This window comes from Podarcis liolepis (genome assembly GCF_965112155.1).
Source record: "Podarcis liolepis genome assembly, chromosome: Z".
NCBI lineage: Eukaryota > Metazoa > Chordata > Lepidosauria > Squamata > Lacertidae > Podarcis > Podarcis liolepis.
Window position 1 is genome coordinate 2,128,938 of NC_139570.1, and position 25,892 is coordinate 2,154,829.

The 25,892-nt window shown below is 43.4% G+C and overlaps 1 protein-coding gene and 1 long non-coding RNA gene across 2 annotated transcripts in view; one reads left to right on the plus strand and one right to left on the minus strand.

Annotated features, from left to right (window-relative positions):
* Positions 1-14,661: 14,661 nt before the first annotated feature.
* The window catches only part of LOC310698904, a 400,562-nt gene continuing 389,331 nt past the window's right edge, over positions 14,662-25,892 (plus strand). The window contains exons 1-2 of the long non-coding RNA XR_014521806.1: positions 14,662-15,197; positions 15,234-15,444. This is a non-coding gene — a long non-coding RNA (uncharacterized lncRNA). The remainder of the gene's footprint in view (positions 15,198-15,233; positions 15,445-25,892) is intronic.
* Positions 15,515-25,892, minus strand: part of IL13RA1 (interleukin 13 receptor subunit alpha 1) — a 37,569-nt gene continuing 27,191 nt past the window's right edge. Inside the window, exons 7-10 of the mRNA XM_083486491.1 lie at positions 23,295-23,436; positions 18,216-18,309; positions 17,735-17,819; positions 15,515-15,795 (exon numbers count right to left, since the gene is read on the minus strand). Coding sequence (XP_083342617.1) covers positions 15,715-15,795; positions 17,735-17,819; positions 18,216-18,309; positions 23,295-23,436 — 402 coding nt within the window. The 3' untranslated portion in view covers positions 15,515-15,714. The remainder of the gene's footprint in view (positions 15,796-17,734; positions 17,820-18,215; positions 18,310-23,294; positions 23,437-25,892) is intronic.

The window sequence follows — 25,892 nt, forward strand, 5'->3', positions numbered from 1 at the left end:
CAGCTTTCCGAAGTGGGGCGGCTGGGGCAGGTGTCCCCGCCCCACTTCGGAACAGCTTTCCGAAGTGGGGCGGCTGGGGCAGGTGTCCCCGCCCCCCCTCCCCACTTCGGAACAGCTTTCCGAAGTGGGGCGGCTGGGGCAGGTGTCCCCGCCCCCCCTCCCCACTTCGGAACAGCTTTGGGTGACCAAGGCAGAATAAAGCAGGACTATTACTGGATCTGGACTAGACTTCTATTGATGCAACCTAGAACCCCATTAACTTTATTTTGCTGCTGCATCACACTGTTGACTCATGTTACATTTGTGCTCTACAAAGACCCCTAGATCCTTTTCACAAGGCAAGTCAGCTGTACTCCACTCTGTATTTGTGCAAGTGGATTATTCCTGCCTAAGTTTAGAACCTTACATTTGTCCCTATTGAAATTCATTTTGTTAATTTGGTCCCAGTTCTCCAGTCTGTTAAGGTTATCTTGAATCTTGATCCTATCTTCTGAGGTATTAGCTACCCCACCCAGTTTGATGTCACCCGCAAATTTGGTGGAGTCTCCTTCTTTGGAGGTCTTTAAGCAGAGGCTTGACAACCATATGTCAGGAGTGCTCTGATGGTGTTTCCTGCTTGGCAGGGGGTTGGACTCGATGGCCCTTGTGGTCTCTTCCAACTCTATGATTCTATGATTCTATGAAATTTGATGAGCATCCATTTGTCACTTTTTTCCAGGATTATGCAGAACCTCTGGTGAACACCTTTTGGCTTCGTCAGTCAACCATCTACAAATTCACCTAAAAGTAACAATGTATTGTTGTTGTTTAGTCGTGTCCAACTCTTTGTGACCCCATGGACCAGAGCACGCCAGGCACTCCTGTCTTCCTCTGCCTCCATTTTATCAGCTTCTCCAAGGGAAAATAGGGGACTTTGTTGAAAGTCTTAGTGAAATCAACAAACACGACATCCATAGTATTCCCCTGGTCCAGGAAGCTTGTAACGCTAGAGGGAGAGAGAGAAATGAATTGGCTTGGCGTGACTTCTTTTGAGAAATTCATAATCTTAGAAATCACAGTACAGTGGTACCCCGCAAGACGAATGCCTTGCAAGACGGAAAACCCGCAAGACGAAAGGGTTTTCTGTTTTGGAGGCGCTTCGCAAGACGAATTTCCCTATGGGCTTGCATCGCAAGACGAAAGCCCATAGGGAAATGCTGGCGGTCGAGAGCAAAGACTTTCGCCCACAGCCGGCCTTCAGAAGAGGACCTCTTCTGAAGGCCGGCGGGGGGCAAAAGTCTTTGCTCCCCCCCGCCTGCCCCGGGCGATCTTAAAATGCTGGCGGGCGGGAGCGAAGCGTTCGCTGCCGACCCCCAGCATTTTAAAATCTCCAAGGGACAGCAGAGAAGTCTCTGTCCCGGGGAGATTTTAAAATGCAGGGGGTCGGGAGCGAAGCGTTAGCTGCCGACCCCCAGCATTTTAAAATCTCCCCCTGTCCCGGGGAGATTTTAAAATGCTGGGGGTCGGGAGCGAAGCGCTGCCGACCCCCAGCATTTTAAAATCTCCCTGTGTCCCGGGGAGGTTTTAAAATGCAGGGGGTCGGGAGCGAAGCGCTGCCGACCCCCAGCATTTTAAAATCTCCCCGTGTCCCGGGAAGGTTTTAAAATGCTGGGGGTCGGCAGCGCTTCGCTCCCAACCCCCAGCATTTTAAAACGCTGTTCCGAAGGGGGGGCGGGGACACCTGCCCCAGCCGCCCCACTTCGGAAAGCTGTTCCGAAGTGGGGAGGGGGGGCGGGGACACCTGCCCCAGCCGCCCCACTTCGGAAAGCTGTTCCGAAGTGGGGCGGGGGGGCGGGTGCCAGTTCTGGGCACCACAGTTTAAGAAGGATCTTGTCAAGCTAGAACATACGCAGAGAAGGGCAACCAAGATGATCAAGGGTCTGGAAACCAAGCCTTATGAGGAACAGTTGAGGGAGTTGTGTGTTTTGAGAAGACTCTGAGGTGGTAAGATGCCTATCGTCAAATACCTGATGGGTTGTCACATAGAAGATGACGCAAGCTTGATTTTTCCTACTCCAAAGGGTAGGACTGGAACTGATGGCTTCAATTTTCAAGAAAGGAGATTCCAAGTAAATATTAAGAAGAACTTTCTGAGGGTATGAGCTGTTTGACAGTGGGAACAGACTACCTTAAAAGGTGGTGAACTCCCTTTCATTTGATGTCTTTAAAGAGAAGTTGGCCATCTGTCTGGGATTATTTAGCTGTGATTCCTGCATTGCTGGGGATTCAACTAGATGACCCTTGAGGTCCTTTCCAACTTTACAATTCTATGATCTGTCAAAGATCGCTCAAGTCCAAGAACTGATTACAGAAAGTTAGACTAGATTATCATTGAATGCTTCTTGAAACTGTTCAGCTGTGGCAGACCTAACACTAATTGCTTCTGAGTATCGGTGATAAAGAGGGTGGATTTAACTACAGAATGATGATTCACCATGGTGACTAACAGTCCAGAAGCCTGACCAGGAAATCAAGTCATAATTTTCACCTGCCTTTAAAGACGTATTTACAGTAATAAATTATGTGCAAATTGTCTCCGAACCTTTCTTAAATGATCCAGCAGTCAGCCAATGGAACTTACTACAAAAGGGTCTGAATGTGGATAAAATTTTGGCATAAATGCAATATATTAATAGTAGATTCCAAGTCTGTTCGCAGCCCCTACAGCCTGAGACTACTTTGTGCAAGCATGATTTAGACATGAAATATTTACACAACAGAACCAACTGATAAACATTTAATTTTTGTTAGGTGACTTTAAAAATATGCTTCACAAATTGAAACCTCAGTTCAGTTTATTCATTGCCAGGAGGCTTGTACCGCAGTGGGTTTAAGTAAGTTGTTTCAGGATCTATATAATATATTTTACTGGGTCACTTAGCACTGAAGACCATAGGAAGCTTTTTTATTTCATGAAGTTCTTTGCAACTTAGAAGCTTGCCACTTTTACCAAAATAATTGTTTCAATAAAAATTGAGACATATAATTTTAACTATATTAAGTTTGATAACTGAGGGCAGGAGAACAGCTATACACAAAACAGATACAGTTTTTGTATAATGGGAAATTACAAGGGAGTAGTGGGTTTCTCCCCCAAATGCCTAATTAAAAACTCAATGTGAAAAAAAATATTGATGGAATTCTCACCCCTGTTCACAGATGGTGACACCAAACTACAAAGGTGACCTGAATGTTGATATTTTACCTCTAGAAACACCTGCTCCAATCCTGCCCAAATGAAAGCTCATTATATCTATTGTATAAACAAGGAGATAAATGCCTACTTGAGAACTGGTGAGTCAAAATGATCTCCAACAAATCAGCTCTTCTTCCAACATCGTAATATAGCTTGCCTTTTCTTCCCTCATCTGAAACTAGGAGGTGGCTGAGCTAGTATTTGAATTTGAACGACAGAAGTATACCCTGAACATGCGTATCAGATTTTATTTCAGTGCCACATGATAGCCAGCAGAATGTGCAACTGGTCCACAGCTCTCTTGAAGACAATTAAGTTTTCAGTGAACCAAAATCTAGGTTTTCAAAAGTTTCCAGTGTTACGGAAATGACAGGTGGCAGTGTTATGGAAATGACGTGTTAAAGTTGTTACAATGTTACAAATATTATGTCAATGTATCTTTTCAACTTGACAGCTCAGGAAAGATACCTAGTTTTATAAATTCATATAAAATCAGTAGTTTGACCGATTCTCTTCATTCCAACGCCATTTTGGCGTTAGAGGAAAGGACTCCTTTACCTTTCTCTCCTGCCATAATCTCTCAAGCGTGAGGGCACATACACAACACTTCACCCAAAGGTGGCAATCACTGAACTGATAACTGACCATAAAATCCCAAGAGCTCATCCCCAGACTTGCCCCAGGACAAGAATATGTAAAGAGTTCTACTGCTCTTTGGTAATAGGTACTTGAGAGGTGTTAAGAGACATGTCTGGGCATGTTTGCCAAGGTTGAACTAGTGTAATCCCTGTCTACCCCATCCCTTTTGTGACATGTCAGTGATGTAATGATGATGTATCAGTGATGCTGTACAAACTGTATTCTGGGATATTGTGGGAAGTTTTAAAAGTTGATATTACCCCATGCTCGGAGTTCTTACTCCTGTGGGGACCTGTTGCGTAACTATAAAGTTAATGGTCTACTGACCGCTGTTTTGCTCCAAATTACTTGGCTGGAACTTCCTTCTTTTACTGACCGCATGGACCCTCAGGGGACTTGCACCCCGACGAGCTGTGCTGTTGAGTAGTCTCTCACCCCGGAATTTTTCCTTATCACCAGATACTTTAAAGTTGATGACCAAAGTCATTGATTAGCATGATTAGCATGACCAGATACAAGGGAGGACATGCTCATGTATCTTTCATAAAAGGTAAAGGGACCCCTGACCATTAGGTCCAGTCGTGACCGACTCTGGAGTTGCAGTGCTCATCTCGCTTTATTGGCCAAGGGAGCCGGCATATAGCTTCCAGGTCATGTGGCTTTCTTAGTAAAGCATTAAAAGGAATTTGAGCAAGTGAATGGATGCCAAAAGCTACAGGTCTGGAATTTCCTTCCTTTACACACCTGGTTAAGCCCAGGAGCAAAGTCCTCTGAAACTGCCCCTCCCAGGTGTGATTCTTATTGACCATAAATCAACAGTATTAAAACTTCTTATTTGCCATGGTGGCAATGGTGGGTCCTGCCTCTTGGGCCTTAGCCATGCCTCGTTGCCTTAAAAAGCAACATTAACACATGATTGCAGCCTGAGAAGGAATAAAAGCTGTTGCCATTGAAAAAAAACATTTGCTCTATGCTCTGTCTCTCAGCAACAGCATTTGTAGCCAAAAAGCAAAAACCCAAAACCAAAGGCTGAACTTCAAGGAGCTGCTTGGCAAACCCAAGGCAGTGGTACGTGGTGCAAACAGTGACAAAGCAGCTTTTCTGCACTGGGCAAGTTTGCAACCGGATGGCCAAGAAGGAAAAACTGGCCAAGCAACAGATGTAAAGTTACTAAGCACAAGTATGAGGAAGGAAATCCTATTGTACTTAGGCCTGTCATTGATTTGCAGGTGGGATCCAACTACATTAAGTGGATTGGGTGCTCTTATACAACAAACTCTACCAGAAGGAAGATAAACAAACTGGACTTTTTTTGAAGTAAGGAAAGTTATACAAAAAAATGCACAGGGAAGTGGTGGGATTACAGTTGCAGCATCATATAACTCCCAGCCAAAAATAAATTGGGACACTCTGAACAACAAGCAACACACCAGCTAATAATATACTGACAATATTTTTATAACACTATACTGTTTCAAAATTCATAAACAGAAGACATATAATATGTGCATGGAGTCACAAACTAATAAGAATCAAATAAATGTTCCATGAACAGGAATGGTAGGAGTGGCAAGTTGCTGTCAAAGATCACTGAAATGGAGGCAAAATGCCTTTCCACAGTCAATATCCTACAAACGTGAGATGATGGGTGATGCAAACATCGCAATAGGGTCTCCAAGCACAGCAGCAGACTACAGTTCTTCCAGGATAATGAACTGTTTCAATGATAAATCTTCACCAGCAAATTAATAGTCCCCAAAGTACATCAAATGGCCATGGATCAGCTATCACTAAAAAATGTAGTAAGCTGATGGTGTAAAAATAAATTGGAATCAATATTCAATAAACAACTGCTGTCATGTGACCTCTCTGCAAACCAATTGCAGTGAATGCTTAACATGCAGGTCATCTAGAAGTGACCCTTGTGCAAGGCTGGGCAGCCTCAGGCTTTGGGACCAATGCAGCTTCACCAGGCCTTTTTACCTGGCCATACAGCCTCAAAGGCCAAGCTTTGCACACCAAGTGGTTTTTTGCTGGGGTGCAACATGTCCTTCAACTCTGATGACTCTTGCTTACCTGGATGGAAGATATACAGGGGTGTGCAACTGTGTATAGAAACTACTATCTTGCATAAATGTAAACTTTATATTCAAACTCTGAAAAAGTTTGTGTCTGGCCCTGCCCACCACTGGCGCATGGTTCCCAGAAGGTTGCCCAAAAGGGAATTCATGTCTTGGGGATGAACAGGTTCTTCATCCCTGCCTTAGTGGAATGTATTGCTGGGTCAATGTCTGTGGGAAACACTGTGTGTGCATGTGCCTCCCCAGCACATTGTGTGAAGCTTTGGTGATGCACGACTGCCAGAAATTCCTTGCTGGAAAAGTTGCACCCTTTGAAAGTCCTCTTTCTGGAAAGGTGGCGGGGCCAGGGAATCACCAAATTTGAAATTAAAGGTGAAGATTATTTTTGAATTAACCATCTGCTTTATTTTTTTCTCCTTGTGCAAGGTCTGTGAGATTTAGACCTGTCAGCAGCCTCCAACATGGTTGATCACAAACTTTTGGACCACCACCTTGCTGACCTGGGGATTCAGGGTACAGTTCAACAAGGGCTGCGCTCCTTTATCTCGGGTCAGGGACAGAGGGTGGCGCTAGGGAGGGAGTTGTTGCCGTGGCACTCCTTGGTGTGTGGAGTCTCGCAGGGTGCAATCCTTTCCCCGATACTTTTGAGTATCTTTATACATCCCCTTGACCAGATTGTCCGGAGATTTGGGCTGGGTTGTCATCAATATGCTGATGACACCCAGCTTTATCTGTTGATGGATGGCTGCCCTGACTCGGCCCCGGACACACTGACCAGATGCTTGGAAGCTGTGGCTAGATGGCTGCGAGGGAGCCGGTTGAAGTTAAATCCTTCGAAGACAGAGATCCTCTGGCTGGGTCCGAATGACATGGGGTTGGGGGGCCAACTCCCATCTTTTGCGGGGGGCTCAATTAGTGACAGCGCCTTCTGTCAAGAGCTTGGGTGTAACCTTCGATGCCTCCCTTTCCATGGAGGCGCAGGTTGCACCCACAGCAAAAGTGGCATTTTTCCATCTCCGCCATATTAAGCAGTTGGTCCCTTACCATTCTCGCCCTGATTTGGCCACAGTGATCCATGCGATGGTCACCTCCAGGCTTGACTACTGTAATTCGCTCTACGCGGGGCTGCCCTTGAAGCTGACCCAGAAACTCCAGCGGGTGTAGAATGCCGCGGCAAGGCTCCTTACGGGGTCCTTGCCATGGGATCACATTCAGCCACTGCACTGGCTGCTGGTGGAGTACAGGGTCAGGTTTAAGGTGCTGGTTTTGACCTTTAAAGCCCTATGCGGCCTAGGACCCATGTACCTACGGGACCGCCTCTCCTGGTATGCCGCACAGAGGACCTTGAGGTGATTAGATTGGTCTCAACTAGGGCCATGGCCTTTTCAGTACTGGCCCAGACTTGGTGGAATGCTCTTTCACAAGAGACTAGGGCCCTGCAGGACTTGACATCTTTCCGCAGGGCCTGCAAGACAGAGCTGTTCTGCCTGGCCTTTGGTTTGGACTCAGTCTGACTCTTTATGTTTCCCTCCCCTTATGGTTTTGATCTATGGGCTACTATTAAAATGAGGCTGCATTTTAAATTGTATTTTTAACCTGTATTTTAAATTGTGTTTTTTCCTCCTCCCCTATTATATTTTTATTGCAATTTATGGGTGTTAGCTGCCCTGAGCTTGGCTCTGGCCGGGGAGGGTGGGGTATAAATAAAATTTTATTATCATCATCATCATCACCATCATCATGGCACGGAACTGTTTACATGCAGGACAAGTTTAGTCACCCAGGGCTTCCTGCTTCAGAAGTCATTTTGTTTTTATGACAGTTTAACTCTCTTCCACTCCTCCATTTCACTTTCAGCTTCCTCCAGCTGCATTTCTGACTCACTCTACAAAACATTTTGCACAGTGGCTGCCTCGTGTTGCGAAGCAGGAAGTATAATCATCTTGACACACGTCTTGGGGTTCCTCCTCTGCTCCCACTTCAAATAGGTGGTGCTGTTTCACACTCTTAAGAAGAAGGGGCTGGGGAAGAATGTTCCTCTGTTGTCTTAGGGCCTCATGCGCTCTGATAGGCTCACCTTGCTTCCTCTTGTCTTTCTCACTCCATAGCTTCCGTGTGTCTACTCAAGAAATAAAACTCTCATATTCTTGAGTGTTTGAGGCTCTGCATTTGACTGTCCTGCAAGGCATTTGTCTGGCTTTCAACCCCATTTTACATCAGATTAACCAGTGAAAGATGCAATTAAGAAGTATAATCAATCCACTATCAATATCAGAACCAATATTAGACCTAGTTATTAGATCTAATCACATTTTCCACTTTCTAGTAGAATCTCCCCACCCGCCTCCAACTGCCATCATGAAAATTGCTTGTGGACTTTGGGAAAGTATATGCAAGCAGTATCTGCACCACACAACTGCAATAAAAATATGAAGAAAGAGCACTAACATTTACTACATCAGAATTCCTTGATTACTGTAGTATGTGATGGAAGAAACTGGCAATATTTAGTGGGCCTCTTCTGCCCCCTGGTGTCTAATCTTTATACAACAATGTGCAACAAATTGCCTATTTCTGACTTGGGGGATTACTGTATAAAGTAGCTTTTGGAAGCTTTGTTGTTGTTTAGTCGTTTAGTCGTGTCCGACTCTTCATGACCCCCTGGACCAGAGCACGCCAGGCACTCCTGTCTTCCACTGCCTCCCGCAGCTTGGTCAAACTCATGCTGGTAGCTTCGAGAACACTGTCCAACCATCTCGTCCTCTGTCGTCCCCTTCTCCTTGTGTCCTCGGTCTTTCCCAACATCAGGGTCTTTCCCAGAGAGTCTTCTCTTCTCATGAGGTGGTCAAAGTACTGGAGCCTCAGCTTCAGGATCTGCCCTTCCAGTGAGCACTCAGGGCTGACTTCCTTCAGAATGGATACGTTTGATCTTCTTGCAGTCCATGGGACTCTCAAGAGTCTCCTCCAGCACCATAATTCAAAAGCATCCATTCTTCGGCAATCAGCCTTCTTTCTGGTCCAGCTCTCACTTCCATACATCACTACTCGGAAAACCATAGCTTTAACTATATGGACCTTTGTCAGCAAGGTGATGTCTCTGCTTTTTGAGATGCTGTCTAGGTTTGTCATTGCTTTTCTCCGCCTCACCGTGGCGGTCCAGACCCTAATTCCCACGAAGCGGATTCCTCCCGATCAGTGGAAATCCGGCAGGCGTCTCTTAATTTCATGGCTGCTGCCACCATATGCAGTGATCATGGAGCCTAAGAAAGTAAAACCTCTCACTGCCTCCATTTCTTCCCCTTCTATTTGCCAGGAGGTGATGGGACCAGTGGCCATGATCTTCATTTTTTTGATGTTGAGCTTCAAACCATATTTTGCGCTTTCCTCATTCACCCTCATTAAAAGGTTCTTTAATTCCTCCTCACTTTCTGCCATCAAGGTTGTGTCATCTGCATATCTGAGGTTGTTGATATTTCTTCTGGCAATCTTAGTTCCGGTTTGGGATTCATCCAGCCCACCTTTCGCATGATGAATTCTGCATATAAGTTAAATAAGCAGGGAGACAATATACAGCCTTCTTGTACTCCTTTCCCAATTTTGAACCAATCAGTTGTTCCATATCCAGTTCTAACTGTAGCTTCTTGTCCCACATAGAGATTTCTCAGGAGACAGATGAGGTGATCAGGCACTCCCATTTCTTTAAGAACTTGCCATAGTTTGCTGTGGTCGACACAATCAAAGGCTTTTGCATAGTCAATGAAGCAGAAGTAGATGTTTTTCTGGAACTCTCTAGTTTTTTTTCATAATCCAGCGCATGTTTTCAATTTGGTCTCTGGTTCCTCTGCCCCTTCTCAATCCAGCTTGCACTTCTAAGAGTTCTCGGTCCACATGCTGCTTAGGCCTGCCTTGTAGAATTTTAAGCATAACCTTGCTAGCATGTGAAATGAATGCAATTGTGAGGTAGTTGTAGCATTCTTTGGCACTGCCCTTCTTTGGGATTGGGAAGTAGACTGATCTTCTCCCATCCTCTGGCCACTGCTGAGTTTTCCAAACTTGCTGGCATATTGAGTGTAGCACCTTAACAGCATCATCTTTTAAAATTTTAAATAGTTCAGCTGGAATACCATCACTTCCACTGGCCTTGTTATTAGCAGTGCTTTCTAAGGCCCATTTGACTTCACTCTCCAAGATGTCTGGCTCAAGGTTAGCAACCACACTACCTAGGGTGTACGAGACATCCATATCTTTCTGGTATAATTCCTCTGTGTATTCTTGCCACCTCTTCTTGATGTCTTCTGCTTCTGTTAGGTCCTTACCACTTTTGTCCTTTATTATGGTAATCTTTGTATGAAATGTTCCTTTCATATATCCAATTTTATTGAACAGATCTGTGGTTCTTCCCATTCTGTTGTTTTCCTCTATTTCTTTGCATTGCTCGTTTAAGAAGGCCTTCTTGTCTCTCCTTGCTATTTTTTGGAAATCTGCATTCAATTTTCTGTATCTTTCACTATCTCCATCGCATTTCGCTTGCCTTCTCTCCCCCGCTATTTGTAAGGATTCGTTGGACAGCCACTTTGCTTTCTTGCATTTCCTTTTCATTGGGATGGTTTTCGTTGCTGCCTCCTGTATAATGTTGCAAGCCTCCATCCATAGTTCTTCAGGCACTCTGTCCAGCAAATCTAAATCCTTAAACCTGTTCCTCACTTCTACTGTGTATTCATAAGGGATTTGATTTAGATTGTATCTTACCGGCCCAGTGGCTTTTCCTACTTTCTTCAGTTTAAGCTAGAATTTTGCTATAAGAAGCTGATGATGTGAGCCACAGTCAGCTCCAGGTCTTGTTTTTGCTGACTGTATAGAGCTTCTCCATCTTTGGCTGCAGAGAATATAATCAATCTGATTTCAATGCTGCCCATCTGGTGATGTCCATGTGTAGAGTCGTCTCTTGTGTGGTTGGAAAAGCGTGTTTGTGATGACCAGCTTGTTCTCTTGACAGAACTCTATTAGCCTTTGCCCTGCTTCGTTTTGATCTCCAAGGCCAAACTTGCCAGTTGTTCCTTTTATCTCTTGATTCCCTACTTTAGCATTCCAGTAATGAGAAGAACATCCTTCTTTGGTGTCACTTCTATAAGGTGTTGTAAGTCTTCATAGAATTGGTCAATTTCAGTTTCTTCAGCACCAGTAGTTGGTGCATAAACTTGGATTACTGTGATGTTAAAAGGTCTGCCTTGGATTCGTATCAAGATCATTCTATCATTTTTGAGATTGCACCCCAGTACAGCTTTTGCCACTCTTTTGTTGACTATGAGGGCCACTCCATTTCTTTTACGGGATTCTTGCCCACAGTAGTAGATGTGATGGTCATCCGAACTGAATTCGCCCATTCCCATCCATTTTAGTTCACTGATGCCCAGGATGTCAATATTTATTCTTGCCATCTCATTTTTGACCACATCCAACTTACCCAGGTTCATGGTTCTTACATTCCAGGTTCCTATGCAATATTTTTCTTTACAGCATTGGACTTTCCTTTCGCTTCCATGCATATCCACAACTGAGCGTCCTTTCGGCTTTGGCCCAGCCGCTTCATCAGCTCTGGATCTACTTGTACTTGTCCTCCGCTCTTCCTCAGTAGCATGTTGGACGCCTTCCAACCTGAGGGGCTCATCTTCCAGCGTCATAACTTTTATATGCCTGTTGTCTTTGTCCATGGAGTTTTCTTGGCAGGGATACTGGAGTGGCTTGCCGGTTCCTACTCCAGGTGGATCACGTTTGGTCAAAACTCTCCACTGTGACCTGTCCATCTTGGGTGGCCCTGCACGGCATAGCTCATAGCTTCTCTGAGTTATTCAAGCCCCTTCGCCACGGCAAGGCAGTGATCCATGAAGGGGTTTTGGAAGCTACCTAGCATGATAATTATAAAACTAAAGAGAGGTGATGTGTCCAATTCCAATTTAATTACTGTAAATGGTTCCTAAAAAAAGAATGACTGATATGGATAGTGAAAATAATTGAGGGATAAAAAGGTAAAAAGAAAGCTAGGTAAAGGTAAAGGACCCCTGGGTGGTTAAGTCCAGTCAAAGGCAACTATTGGGTTGCTGTGCTCATCTCGCTTTCAGGCCAAGGGAGCTGGCATTTGTCCACAGACAGATTTCCAGGTCATGTGGCCAGCATGACTAAACCACTTCTGGTGCAATGGAACACCGTGACGGATGTCAGAGTGCACGGAAACACGGTTTACCTTCCCGCCGCAGCAGTACCTATTTATCTACTTGCACTGACGTGCTTTCGAACTGCCAGGTTGGCAGGAGCTGGGACAGAGCAACAGGAGCTCAGCCCTTTGCGGGGATTTGAACCGCCGATCTTCTGATTGGCAAGCCCAAGAGGCTCAGTGGTTTAGACCACTGCACCACCCATGTCCCTAATTGAGGGATAACCACTATATCTGCAGTGCAGTATGCAAACTGTCAACTTACACTCTGAATATACACACATTGCTGCCTTTTGCTATTTGCTCTTATGGTGCTGCACCCGTCTAAACCCTACAAGTAGCCAAATATTTATTTTAATGAAGAGCAGCACCATGAAATATCCCCTGCTGTTATGGCAAAGCATAAGCAACTCCAAGGGATTTCAAAATAGCATCAAACATTTATAACTCATCTATTGTCTGGGGACCCAAGCAACTGGTTTATATCACCACCCAAAACTGCCATTAGCATGGCGTGCAGTTACTGTATTTGGTAGACTAAAATGAAACAAAACAGCAGAGAGATGAATTGGCTGGGCAGACAAGTGAAAACATGGATAATTTCACTAGGCCAATATGGCACTTGGCAACAGACACGCACTTGAACATCTGTCCCTAGAAGTACATGAGACACAGGCCCACTGATACAGAGTTATTTTAACCTTTGGTTCTCATGTCTAGCTGATCTTTGCACTTGGCATTATGGTGCAGGAAAGAAGTGTATAGCCCAGTACACTTCTTTCTTTTCTTTTTTTTACCTATGAGGAAATTTGGAGTGTGTCAGTTTATCTCTTGTTAAAGGGACTGCCCTGCATAACCATGCTTCTTAATGTGCACTTTGGGAAGGGATGTGCACCTTCTGTTTAAGCAGCTTCTTAAGAGTTGCAAGGCACAAATGGGGAGAATAACTGGGGAAAGTTCTGTTGCACAAGCAGAAATCATTGTGCTGACAGAATTAGTTGATGAATACTGATAAGAACCTCACCTCGGGAATCCTAATGTCGAGTTAGGTGATGATATCTTGAGAGTAGGGCTGGACAATACCTCGGGTACCTCGGGTTACAGACACTTCAGGTTACATACGCTTCAGGTTACAGACTCCGCTAGCTCAGAAATAGTACCTGGGGCTAAGAACTCTGCTTCAGGACAGTTTCAGGTTAAGAACAGACCTCCAGAACGAATTAAGTTCTTAACCCAAGGTACCACTGTATCTCAATATATATCCAGTTTAAAGTCCATATCGTGATATCAGTTTCATAATTTTTGACCTGGCAAAATATCACAAATCAAGATGTTTGTGCACGCGCTATGCCAAATTGCAATTTGGGGAAAAACATGAAGCTAGCCAATGCTTCTCTCGATTCCTGCAGCCCAGGGCTACAATTCATCCTCAGGATTGCAGGTGCCCCCATGCAGACATGTGACATTGCACACTGCGTTGTGGCGGCTGGCGGCAGCTCCTCTTCCTCCTATCTACAGCGAACAAAGCACCCTTTTCTGCTGGAGGGGCTCAGACACAAAAACAGAGACAGCCTCTGGGTTCGAGCCCCACCCCCTGGAAAAGTATGCCTTGCTGCAGAGGTTGGAGCCTTACTGCTTCTCTCTTGGAGGCAATGTCACTGCCACCTGCTGGCTTTTTTCATTTGATTTGTGGGTGCCCAGCCCCCACAATTATATTATTGTGGGTGCCCAAGCACCCATGCCCCCTTGGAGTTGGCACTTACAATGCAGCCCCTGTTGACTCTGCTGGCTCAGCTCTCCCCTGTCTCCTGCAGGGGGCAGCAAATCACAAGAACAGGTGCCGGCAAAAATCACAATGCAGGAAAAACCGTGAAGCCAGCCAATATACAAAGCGCCATCCTTATTTCAGACATTGTGATGTATTGGTATACCACAGTGTTTAGCTGGTGATATATCATGATGCTGTAAACCAGATATCGCCCAGCCCTACTTGAAAGGCAGCCAAACCTTTGTCAACAATGGGTGAAGTAATGTGAAAGTGACGCTTCAGTCCACCATCTTGAAAATGTTGAACAAGATCACCGCTTCCATCTTGGGAACCTTCATGCCAAGTTTGGTGACAATATCTCAAGGTGTCCAAACCTATAGAAACCCAAAGGGAGAACCTACTTTCAAAAATATATAGCAAATAAACTGCCTTGTGAATTTGTTGAAATGAGAATGCAGGGTATTTTATATAAATATCTGCCCAAATTTCTCTTAATAGTCAGATCCACTGGCAAACAGAGGAATAGATAGATCAGTCACTGAACAATGAGTTAATCAAACTACCAAGCGCAAGTATCTGGGCCAAAGAGGCAGGCGGGGAGGCTGCTTTGTTAACACTTCATGGGCAGAGTCAGGAGGCAATAAACAGCCAAGAAAAATAAAATTCCACAAACTTGCAGGGACACAGAAAACAGGGTTTTTTAAGCAACAGAGACACCAATCTATTAAAAAAATGTATTTATTCATTCTTTATATAAATAGATCTTTATTAAAAAAACAAAACCAGAGCACACAAATATTCCAAAGTTTACAATGCTTGGGCAAAAAGGTCCCTTGAACTTGTCTAACAGTTTGCAACAAAAGGACTATTCAAAGCATCAATTCAAAGATGCTACAGGAAGTCCTTGACACGATTTTGGCCAGCATAACGTCAGAGGGCTCAGTCCTTTGGGTTGTGCATTTGTTGTAAAAGGAGTTGTGTGGGCCTTTGCATTCATAAACCGTTTGCAAGTCTTCTACCATGACATGCTTTTGACAAACACGACAGGCAAGCTAAGACTCCAAAAGCAAGGCATCAAGCCCTGAGCCAAGAATGAAAGCAAGCATCACCAACCGAGTCATTCCACTAAGTTCTCTCCTAGCCACAGTGGAAGGGACATAAGTAGCTTTTGGTTTAGCTTGGAGAAGCTCACTAGAACAAAGTTTGACTAGACAAAAAGACAAGCCTTGCAAGATTTGTTGTGAACATTCCTGCTGTTCAAGTGTCAAAAAAAAAAAAGAAAGAAAGAAAGAAAGAAAGAAAGAAAGAAAGAAAGAAAGCAAAAAAATCAAAACACCTGATAGAAAGAAGTCCTTCAGAACTGAAGCTGCTTCACAAATGCCAGTGTAAGATTTTTTATCTTCACAGTTTTCGGTTGAAAACATCGTCAAGTGAGGAAGGCCATTTGATTCCTGTTGCCTGGTTGGTCCAACAAGTTGTTGTTGTTGTGTGTGTGTGTGTGTGTGTGTGTGTGTGTGTGTGTGTGTACGTACACACACACACACACACACACATATATATATATATATATATATATATATATATATATATATATATATTGATAATGCTTTAATCTCCAAGTGGTGTAACACAGATTAGTCAAATGATGCCTGGGAAGAAATGTTGTCTGCAGCAGGGCATTGCCAAGAAATTCTCCAGCATCTAGAAGCATCAGTCCCTGCCCCAAAGACCTCTGGTTTACATTCAAGAGTCATCTGATGTAGACAGTCCCCTCGTTTCCTCAGTTCTCATTACAAGAAGGCTGTATGAATACCAACAAATGGGTTTGCTCATCCTTGATTGGGTCTTCGGGGGGAGGTTTCTGGAGACAAAAGAGAAATAGCAGTCTCTTAAAACAATTTAATGCAGTGTTTCCCAACCGGGGGCTATATGGCCCCCTGGGGGCCCCAGGACATTCCAATGGGGCCACAGGTGAAAATCACGCAAATGGGGGGGGTCATGTCACAGCACGAGGCTAGGGGGCCACAGAGGGAAGTGAGAAGTGAAGGGGGGAAACCATTATAGTTATTTCTTTAAAATCCTGTTTGGCTGGCTATCTGCTTGGCCAATCAGAAGTGGGTAAGGGGGCAGTCCACCAGGGCCTAGTGCTCCTTTTTTGCCATGTGTGTTTTCTTGGAGCAGTCCTGGTTTGTTTCCGGTGGGAGAGAGCGATTGCTGAGGCTCCCATTTTGACATGTAGAGCCCATGATCCAGAACCCCCAGGTCAGGTAAGTGTGGTGGTTGTGTGACAATGGGTAGGGCTGGGTGAGCCGGAGCTGCTTATTGCTGCCCCCAGTGTTGGGCCTAGTGGCAGCCTGGGCCTCACTCTGCAAGGAGCAGCATGGTGCAATCTGTTCCAGCGCCTAGTGGATTGGGGCCTTTGGATGTTGCCAAGGGGTGCAGGACCCGTCAGCAGCGTCGGCCTGATTCTGCAAGCCACCGGGTGAAATCTACCCCAGCGTCTAGCCAAGCAGGGTCATCTGGCGCTGCTGACTTTCATCTAGTAAATAACTAAGTGTCTACTCAGAAGAAAGCCACACTGAGTTCAGTGGGCCTTATTCCCAGGTAAGGTTGTGTGGGGCTATAGTGTTTTATCTAGGCAGCCAGGGCTCCTCCGGATGACAAGATACGCTCGTACCTTGGTTGACGAACGCTTTGCAAGTCAAACATTTTAGCTCCCGAATGCCGCAAACCCAGAAGTTCATGTTCCAGTTTGTGAACATTCTTTGGAACCTGAACATCCGATGTACCTTCCAATTGGTTGCAGAAGCTTCCTGCAGCCAATCGGAAGCCATGCCTTGGTTTCCAAACATTTTGGAAGTCAAACGGACTTCCATAACGGATTCTGTTCGACTTCTGAGTTACAACTGTCTTTTTGTCCCAGGCCCATCAGAACAACTTGCTTTTTCAACTTCTCCCCTGTGCGCCTTTTGGACTGTATCTGTAGGTTTCCCCCTCTGTGTCAAATGACTGGGGTCACATTAAGTGTTGTTTACCTTTTTATAATACATTGAAGATGGATCTCCCCCGGAAGGTTCTGGACACTCCTTCTTTGGTGGTTTCTAAGCAGAGGTTGGGTGGCCTCTGTCATGGACGCTTTAGCTGAGTTTCCTACGTTGCAGGGGGCTGGACTAGATGACCCTCAGGGTCCCTTGCAGCTCCATTATTCTATGTTTTTCTGCTTCAACAATATTTCATTATGTTCCTATCGTTTTATGTTATTGTATTTTGTATAAATTATAAAAATTATAAACATGTTCTATTTACAAACAAAACATTTAAATAGCTACCTTTCTACTTGTAGGACGGGGGGGGGCATGGGCATAGCCAGGATTTTTGTTGAGGGGGGGCAGAACCTCATATTTGTATTGATTTTTTCTTATGGGGGGCAGCTGCCCCCCGCTACATCCGGGGCAGGGGGCACAGGAAGGAAACAAGGTTGGAAGGGGGCCACGGTCGGAAAAAGGTTGGGAAACACTGATGTAATGAATCAAATGGTTGTCTTTTTTTAGGAGGGAGAAAAAGCAACACGGAAATAAAATTGAAGGAGACTTCAGAAAGTAATCTGTTACCCAATACATTTTAAGTACTATAAATCTTCCTTACGGGCAACTCTGATTAAGTTATTTCAAGGAGAATCTAGAACCATCTGCCACACCATTAAAAGAGTGTGTGTGTGTGTGTGTCATTCTGAGCTTGTGCTTCTCACTCACACATTAGATTGGCCTTAGATAGACTAGGATTGAGTGGCCAGTACTCACTTGAAGATCTTCAATGTGCTCTTCAAACATTTGTTTCAGAAACTTTCCAGGCTCAGGAATTGTAGGAAGAATCAACATTTTAATCCTTCAGAACATTAAAAAAGAAAAGAATTAAGGGGTTCTAGATACCAAATTTTGTTTAACTCATTCAACAGTATTTCAGAATTGTTCTCATGATTTATTTAATATTCTACAGCCTTTTAAATGTGTCTGTGGGAAGAAGGGCTTTTGTTTAAATTATTTACTTGTTTTTATCCTGTATTTTGTTCTGGGAACCACCCTGAGATCCCATGATGAAGGACAGTATATAAATCAGAATCATAATAAATTCACACAAAACTGCACCATGCCAGAATGGTCATATTCTCCCTTATTTCATACCCCTATTCCAGGAACCTTTTAAAATGAAAGCAGAGCTTTTTGGAAGATAGATATACCATATACAACACACTCAAACAGAAGTCATTAATAAGTCTCTTACCTCTTCAGGTGTATGAGGAATATGATAGTCAGGACTGCCACACATAATGGAAGGAGAATGTATAGAAGGAGAGAAAATGGAAAGTCTCTCTCATCTGAAAAAACAAAGAATGAGAAGTAGTCAGGCACCTGACTCCCATTTAGGAATTTAAAAAGCTGTAATAGCAACAGAGTAGCTTTCCTTTCTATTCTATTTCATGTATATGATTAATATTACCCTTTAATCTCATTTTCTAATTCCCTTCCAACACTATTTCTGGCCTTCTCAGCTCAGAAAAGGGGAACTTGATGGAGAAAATTATAATCATAATTACCATTATAATCTCTTTCCCCAGCTGTTTGCTAAACGCATGCATGTTCTATCAAAACCTCATTCCCTGCCTGAAAAGTTGAGTGAGTACCAAGGGGTGTAAGTGCCCAGAATGTTTGTTTTCCTCATTCCCTGCCTGACCTTTTCACCATTAATCTATAAAAAAGAAATGCTCTTCTGCTGGTATTTGTGTTGAAAGGCCAACAAGAAAACTTTTGCTGTTTGTTAACTCTATGTTGGCTAGGATTAACATTCAACATTTGACAGTGACCAAGTTCTCAAAAACTGCTAAGTGAAAAATTTGCTGCTTCTTTTCTATAGAAACAAATTCCTGCCCTGCTTGTCTTAGCATGTTGTTTTAAAGCAATGGATTTTTTTTTTATTTTTATAAAATTTTTATTGGTTTTACAGAATTTTTTAAAAACAAAACAAACACTTAAAAAGACATACAAACACGTATAGTTTCATAACATTTTTTCATAAACCTCTTTTCCGGGACTTCCCCATACCCCCCCTTTCTGCATCCCAATATCCATAATTTTTTAGCAACTTCTAAATATTCCTTTCCAACCTCTGTCATCTTAATCTTTTCTATAATCTGATCTTATATCACTGTATCCCTTTTTTCCTGAAAATCTCGACATTCTAACATTCCTCGAGTTTATAGTAGTCCTTAAGGTAGCTTTTAAATTTTCTCCATTCTTCTTCCGCCGTCTCTTTTCCCTGATCACGGATTCTGCCAGTCATCTCAGCCGATGTCATATAGTCCATCACTTTCATCTGCCATTCTTCCAGAGTGGGTAGATCTTGTGTCTTCCAATACTTTGCGATGAGTATTCTTGCTGCTGTTGTAGCATACATAAAGAAAGTTCTGTCCCTCTTTGACACCAATTGGCCGACAATGCCCAAGAGAAAGGCCTCTGGTTTTTTAGGGAAAGTACATTTAAGTACCTTTTTCATTTCATTATAAATCATTTCCCAGAAAGCCTTAATCTTCGGGCATGTCCACCAAAGGTGATAGAAAGTACCTTCAGTCTCTTTACATTTCCAACACTTATTATCAGGCAAATGGTAAATTTTTGCTAGCTTGACTGGGGTCATGTACCACCTATAGATCATTTTCATAATGTTTTCCTTTAAGGCATTACATGCCGTAAATTTAATACCGGTGTTCCACAACCATTCCCAGTCAGCAAACATAATGTTATGACCAATGTCCTGTGCCCACTTAATCATGGCCGATTTAACTGTTTCATCTTGTGTATTCCACTTCAGCAGCAAGTTATACATTCTCGATAAAATTTTGGTATTGGGTTCTAACAATTCAGTTTCTAATTTTGATTTCTCCACCTGGAAGCCGATTTTCCTATCTTGTTTATACATCTCCATTATTTGATAATAATGGAGCCAGTCTCGTACTTTAGGTTTCAGTTTCTCATGACTCTTTAACTTCAATTTATCTCCTTCTTGTTCCAAAATTTCCCAATACTTCGGCCATCCGACCTCCATATTGAGTTTCTTCACTGCTTTAGCCTCCACGGGAGACACCCATCTAGGGGTTTTGTTTTCCAACAGATCTTTATATCTTATCCAAACATTAAACAATGCTTTTCTGACAATGTGGTTTTTAAAGGCCCTATGCAGCTTTATTTTATCGTACCATAAATATGTGTGCCAACCAAATGCATTATTGAAACCTTCCAAATCCAAAACGTCTGTGTTCTCGAGGAGCATCCACTCTTATAGCCAGCAAAACGCTGCTGCTTCATAGTACAATTTTAAGTCCGGCAGGGCAAATCCCCCTCTTTCTTTAGCATCTGTCAATATTTTAAATTTAATTCTGGGCTTTTTGCCCTGCCAGACAAATTTCGAGATATCTTTCTGCCACCTCTTAAAACATTCCATCTTGTCAAGAATCTGCAAGGTTTGAAACAAAAATAACATTCTAGGCAATACATTCATCTTAATCACTGCAATTCGGCCTAACATTGACAATTTCAAATTTGACCATATTTCTAGATCTTTTTTAATTTCTGACCAACATTTTTCATAGTTATCCTTATACAAATTCAAGTTTTTAGATGTCAGATAAACCCCTAGATATTTCACCTTCTTAACCACCGTCAACCCTGTCTCCTCTTGAAAATTCTCCTTCTCCATATCTGTTAAATTTTTTCCTAAAACTTTAGTTTTTTGTTTATTCAATTTAAATCCGGCTACCTGGCCAAACTGTTGGATTATTTCTAACACCTTTTTCGTACTAGTGTTTGGCTCTTGCAGGGTCAATACTAAGTCATCTGCAAATGCTCTTAACTTGTAATGTTTAGCTCCGACCTGTACACCTTTGACCTGCTGGTCATTTCTGATCATATTCAGCAACACCTCCAGAACCGAGATAAAAAGCAATGGGGAAATTGGGCACCCCTGTCGTGTTCCTTTTTCTATCTTAAGTTCCTCAGTTATTACATTATTTACAATCAGCTTAGCTTTTTGTTCAGAATATATTGCACCCATACCATTCTCAAAACCTTGGCCTACCCCCATCCCATGAAGATTCTTTTTCATAAAACTCCAAGAAATATTGTCAAAGGCTTTCTCCGCGTCCACGAAAATCAACACTGCTTTAGAGTTTATATCCACCTCTAACTTTTCCAAAATATCTATTATGTTCCTTACATTGTCTGCTAGGTGCCTTTTTGGGAGAAAGCCTGCTTGGTTCTTATGAATCTTTTCCATCAACACTTTTTTAAATCTTTTTGCCAAAATGTCTGCAAAAAAATTGAAATCCACATTAAGTAATGATATTGGGCGGTAGTTCTTCAATTGAGTCTTTTCAGTCTCTGTCTTTGGTATGAGTGAGATATACGCTTCTTTCCACGATTCAGGTGCCTTTTTTCCCTCTAAAATCTCATTACAGACTTCTTTCAATGGTTGAGCCAACCACTCCTTCAAAGATTTGTAATACCTGGAAGTCAGTCCATCTGGTCCTGGAGATTTGCCCAGTTGCATATTCTGAATGGCGGCCTCTATCTCTTGTTCTGTTATTCTCTGATTCAGATCCATCTTACTTTGATGAGAGATTTTTTGTAATCCATATTTATCAAGGAATTTATCTATATCTTCTTCATTTTGTGGTCCTTGAGCGTAGAGTTTTTTAAAATAACTCAAAAAGCAATTTCTAATCTCATTAGGTTTAGTTATATTCTTTCCATCCACTTCTAGTTATATTCTTTCCATCCACTTCTGCCCTGCTTGTCTTAGCATGTTGTTTTAAAGCAATGGATTTTGAGGGTTGTTTTGCTCTCACAATAAGTAGCAGGTGTGCTTTGAAATAATAAATGTAAAAATGCTTTCATTGCTTTGTCCATTTTTGGATTTTCTCTTAGAAGATGATCATGAATAAAATTTTGTTGTTTCTGATGCAGCAATGTATTAACTATTTGGAATGAAAAGTTGCATTCTATAAAACTAACCTTGCTGTTTCTTATGCTGTGCAAGTTTATTCAATGGAACCAGATTCAATATATATTTCCAACCAAAGGCAAAACTAATTAAAAATAATTTTAGATCTATTGAAAAATTTCCTCCATGAAACTTTCATGAATATTCATTTCCTTATTTCCCCCCAACCCTGACTTGATTTATATATTAATAGCTCCTGTAAAAGTAACAAACACAGCTGTGTCTCCTTCCACAATTCGCGGCCACACCAGATCTTAATGATATTTCTTTCTTCGAACCTGACTTGATTCTGTATATTGATGGCTCTTGTAAAACAATTGACCGTGATGATTCATGCCTGATTATGTTGTGGTATGTGATTATGAAATTCTTGAAGCTTATTTCCTTTCAGTTATTGAAAGGTGCCCCAATTTGCTAAGCCCAGATGGATGGTCCAAGTGCAAGTAGATAAATAGGTACCACTCTGGCAGGAAGGTAAACGGCGTTTCCATGCGCTGCTCTGGTTCGCCAGAAGCAGCTTAGTCATGCTGGCCACATGACCCGGAAGCTGTACACTGGCTCCCTCGGCCAGTAAAGCGAGATGAGCGCCGCAACCCCAGAGTCAGTCACGACTGGACCTAATGGTCAGGGGTCCCTTTACTTTTACCTTTTATGGTACACTGCACGTAGTGAATGTTTGTTCCAGCACATTTGGATATGGTTCTTTACAGCCTCCTCCTTATTTTTGAGGCTGTCCCTATGCACATTTGTATTTCACTTGTATTTTCTTTTGGGTTTCTGGGAGGGATAGCTCCAGCCTAGAAACCATTTTAAATTTATCCAGCAGACCTTCCCTGCTCCAGGTTCTCTTTACTCAACATGCAAGGGGTTGCTGGTGCCAGCATGGGACCAACTAAGAGGCAGTGTGTGGTACAGCCGCGGGGGGGGGCGGGGAGAGTATGCAAGTGAGGAGGCCCTGGGAAGGTTGCACACAGTGGCTCATCTGAAAGTGGTCTACTGTTTGAGATACCCTGGGTTAAGACATTAGCAATTTCAGGGAATTTCAGGGGTACAGGCACAACAATTTTAATTAATGGGTTTCCAAAGACAGCTTTGCCAGATGTCAGCAAATGAAGTTGTACCGGAGGAAAGAAACTTGGATCTTTGCCAAGTAGCGGGATGCACTGTGAAGCACTGACCTTCTACCAGATTAGAATTTATTTGTAACCTATAAATATAAAATCTGTGCAGGGATTTAGTTCTTTTGATTTGGTTCATACAGTCAGCTCAGCAGTTCATTACCAAGAGTCTTACAAAGTTTCTTCTCACCTACTTCTACTGCCTCGCTCCACTCGCTCCAGGGATCATGTGTGCGCTTACAGTTGGCCTTAGAAGTCCTGGCTCTCACCCGGAAAGTGTAGCATTGTTTACTCTTGAGAGTGAGTGTTACATTGTTACGTGACCTGTAAATCTTCAAAGAACAACAAAAAATTGTTTGTATAATCTATTGGTGATATTGTTTATTTTATTTTAATGAAAAATAAACTCACAACATACCATAATACAAAAATGAAAACCAACAGTCTAACACATCTAACCCACTAAATGAGTTGATGTGATGTAGATTTAAAACAGACAAGAGCTTTGAAAAATTGCTTTTGATTGAAACGGATTTCACATATGATACTTCTGACAGGACTGCTCTAAAATATAAAACAGGAATTCTCTGTTTGCCTATGTGGCAAACGTGTCAGATTCCTGCCCAGGAAGTTGAACAAAATCATATCCACAGAGAGGCAGCTTGAAAAAGAGTCTTTGCGAGCTTAAAAATGGAGCACTGGCCTTAACTGTGAGTATTCCTTCCACCTGAAAGTGGGAGGGCATCCTGCAAATTGTTAATTGGCCCTCTGGTCTCTGGGAGCAGGGGTGTGACTACCACTTTTCCGTTTCCAATCCCACCCGTCCAAAGGAAGGAGAGTTGCACATGCCAGATGTGCGTAAAAAAGGTGCATTCTATCTAAAGAAAATGACACAGGTTGGGTGACCACCCTTACTCCTTGTGACAAGCAGTGAGATAAGTATAGAAATCTGCCATTAGAGAAGCTTAAGTAGTTCTCCTGTACCAGATTTCTGTTTGCTGCCTGTTTGTGCCTGCAGCACCATGAGAATGCCTTCCAAGTGGTTTCATAGATTTTGTTGGTAGACTGATTCTGTGAGGCTAGGATTGTATTTATCAAGTGTGGTCTGTAGCCTTAAAGATAGTTGGTCATGTGTTTGAAGGTGGGGGATGAGTGCGCCTTGTTTAGGTGCAAAATGTCTGAGTACCAAATTAATAATAATAATAATAATAATAATAATAATAATAATAATAATAATAATAATAATAATAATTTCTTATTTATACCCTGCCCATCTGGCTGGGTTTTTCCAGCCACTCTGGGCGGCTTCCAACAGAATATTAAAATACAATAATCTATTAAACATTAAAAGCTTCCCTAAACAAGGCTGCCTTCAGGTGTCTTCTAAAAGTCTGGTAGTTTTCTCTTTGACATCTGGTGGGAGGGCATTCTACACGGCAGGTGCCACTACCGAGAAGCCCCTCTGCCTGGTTCCCTGTAACTTGGCTTCTTGCAGAAGAATTGTCCTCAGAAATGTACTGGGAGCCAGTGTAGGTCTTTCAAGCTGTCTCGGCGGCCGCTCCCAGTCACCAGTCTAGCTTACGCATTCTGAATTAGTTGTAGTTTCAAATTAGTTGTAGTTTCTGAGTCACCTTTAAGGTCAGCACCAACACTTTGAATAGTGCTCAGAAACGTACTGGGAGCCAATGCAGATCTCTCAGAACCGGTGTTATGTGGTCCCGGTGGCCACTCCCAGTCACCAGTCTAGCTGCCGCGTTCTGGATTAATTGCAGTTTCTGGGTCACCTTCAAAGGTAGCCCCACGTAGAGCGCGTTGCAGTAGTCCAAGCGTGAGATAACCAGAGCATGCACCACTCTGGGGAGACAGTTCGCAGGCAGGTAGGGTCTCAGCCTGCGTACCAGGTGGAGCTGGTAGACAGCTGCCCTGGACACAGAGTTAATCTGCGCCTCCATGGACAGCTGTGAGTCCAAAATGACTCCCAGGCTGCGCACCTGGTCCTTCAGGGGCACAGTTACCCCATTCAAGACCAGGGAATCCCCCACACCAACCCGCTCCCTGTCCGCCAAAAACAGTACTTCTGTCTTGTCAGGATTCAACCTCAATCTGTTAGCCGCCATCCATTCTCCAACCGCCTCCAGGCACTCACACAGGACCTTCACCGCCTTCACTGGTTCTGATTTAAAGGAGAGGTAGAGCTGGGTGTCATCTGCATACTGATGAACACCCAGCCCAAACCCCCTGATGATCTCTCCCAGCGGCTTCATATAGATATTAAAAAGCATGGGGGAGAGGACAGAACCCTGAGGCACCCCACAAGTGAGAGCCCAGGGGTCTGAACACTCACCCCCCACACCACTTTCTGAACATGGCCCAGGAGAAAGGAGCGGAACCATTGTATAACAGTGCCCCCAGCTCCCAGCCCCTCTAGACGGTCCAGAAGGATGTTATGGTCGATGGTGTCAAAAGCCGCTGAGAGATCCAGCAGAACTAGGAAACAGCTCTCACCTTTGTCCCTAGCCCGCCAGAGATCATTGACCAGTGCAACCAAGGCAGTTTCAGTCCTATAAGGAGGCCTGAATCCCGATTGGAAGGGATTCAAATGGTCCGCATCCTCCAGGCGTGCTTGGAGTTATTCAGCAACCACTCGCTCAATCACCTTGCCCAAGAATGGTAGATTTGAGACGGGGCGATAGTTGGCCATATTGGCTGCATCTAAAGATGGTTTTTTAAGAAGCGGTTTGATAACCGCCTCTTTCAACGGGTCTCCCTCACAAAGAGAAGAATTCAA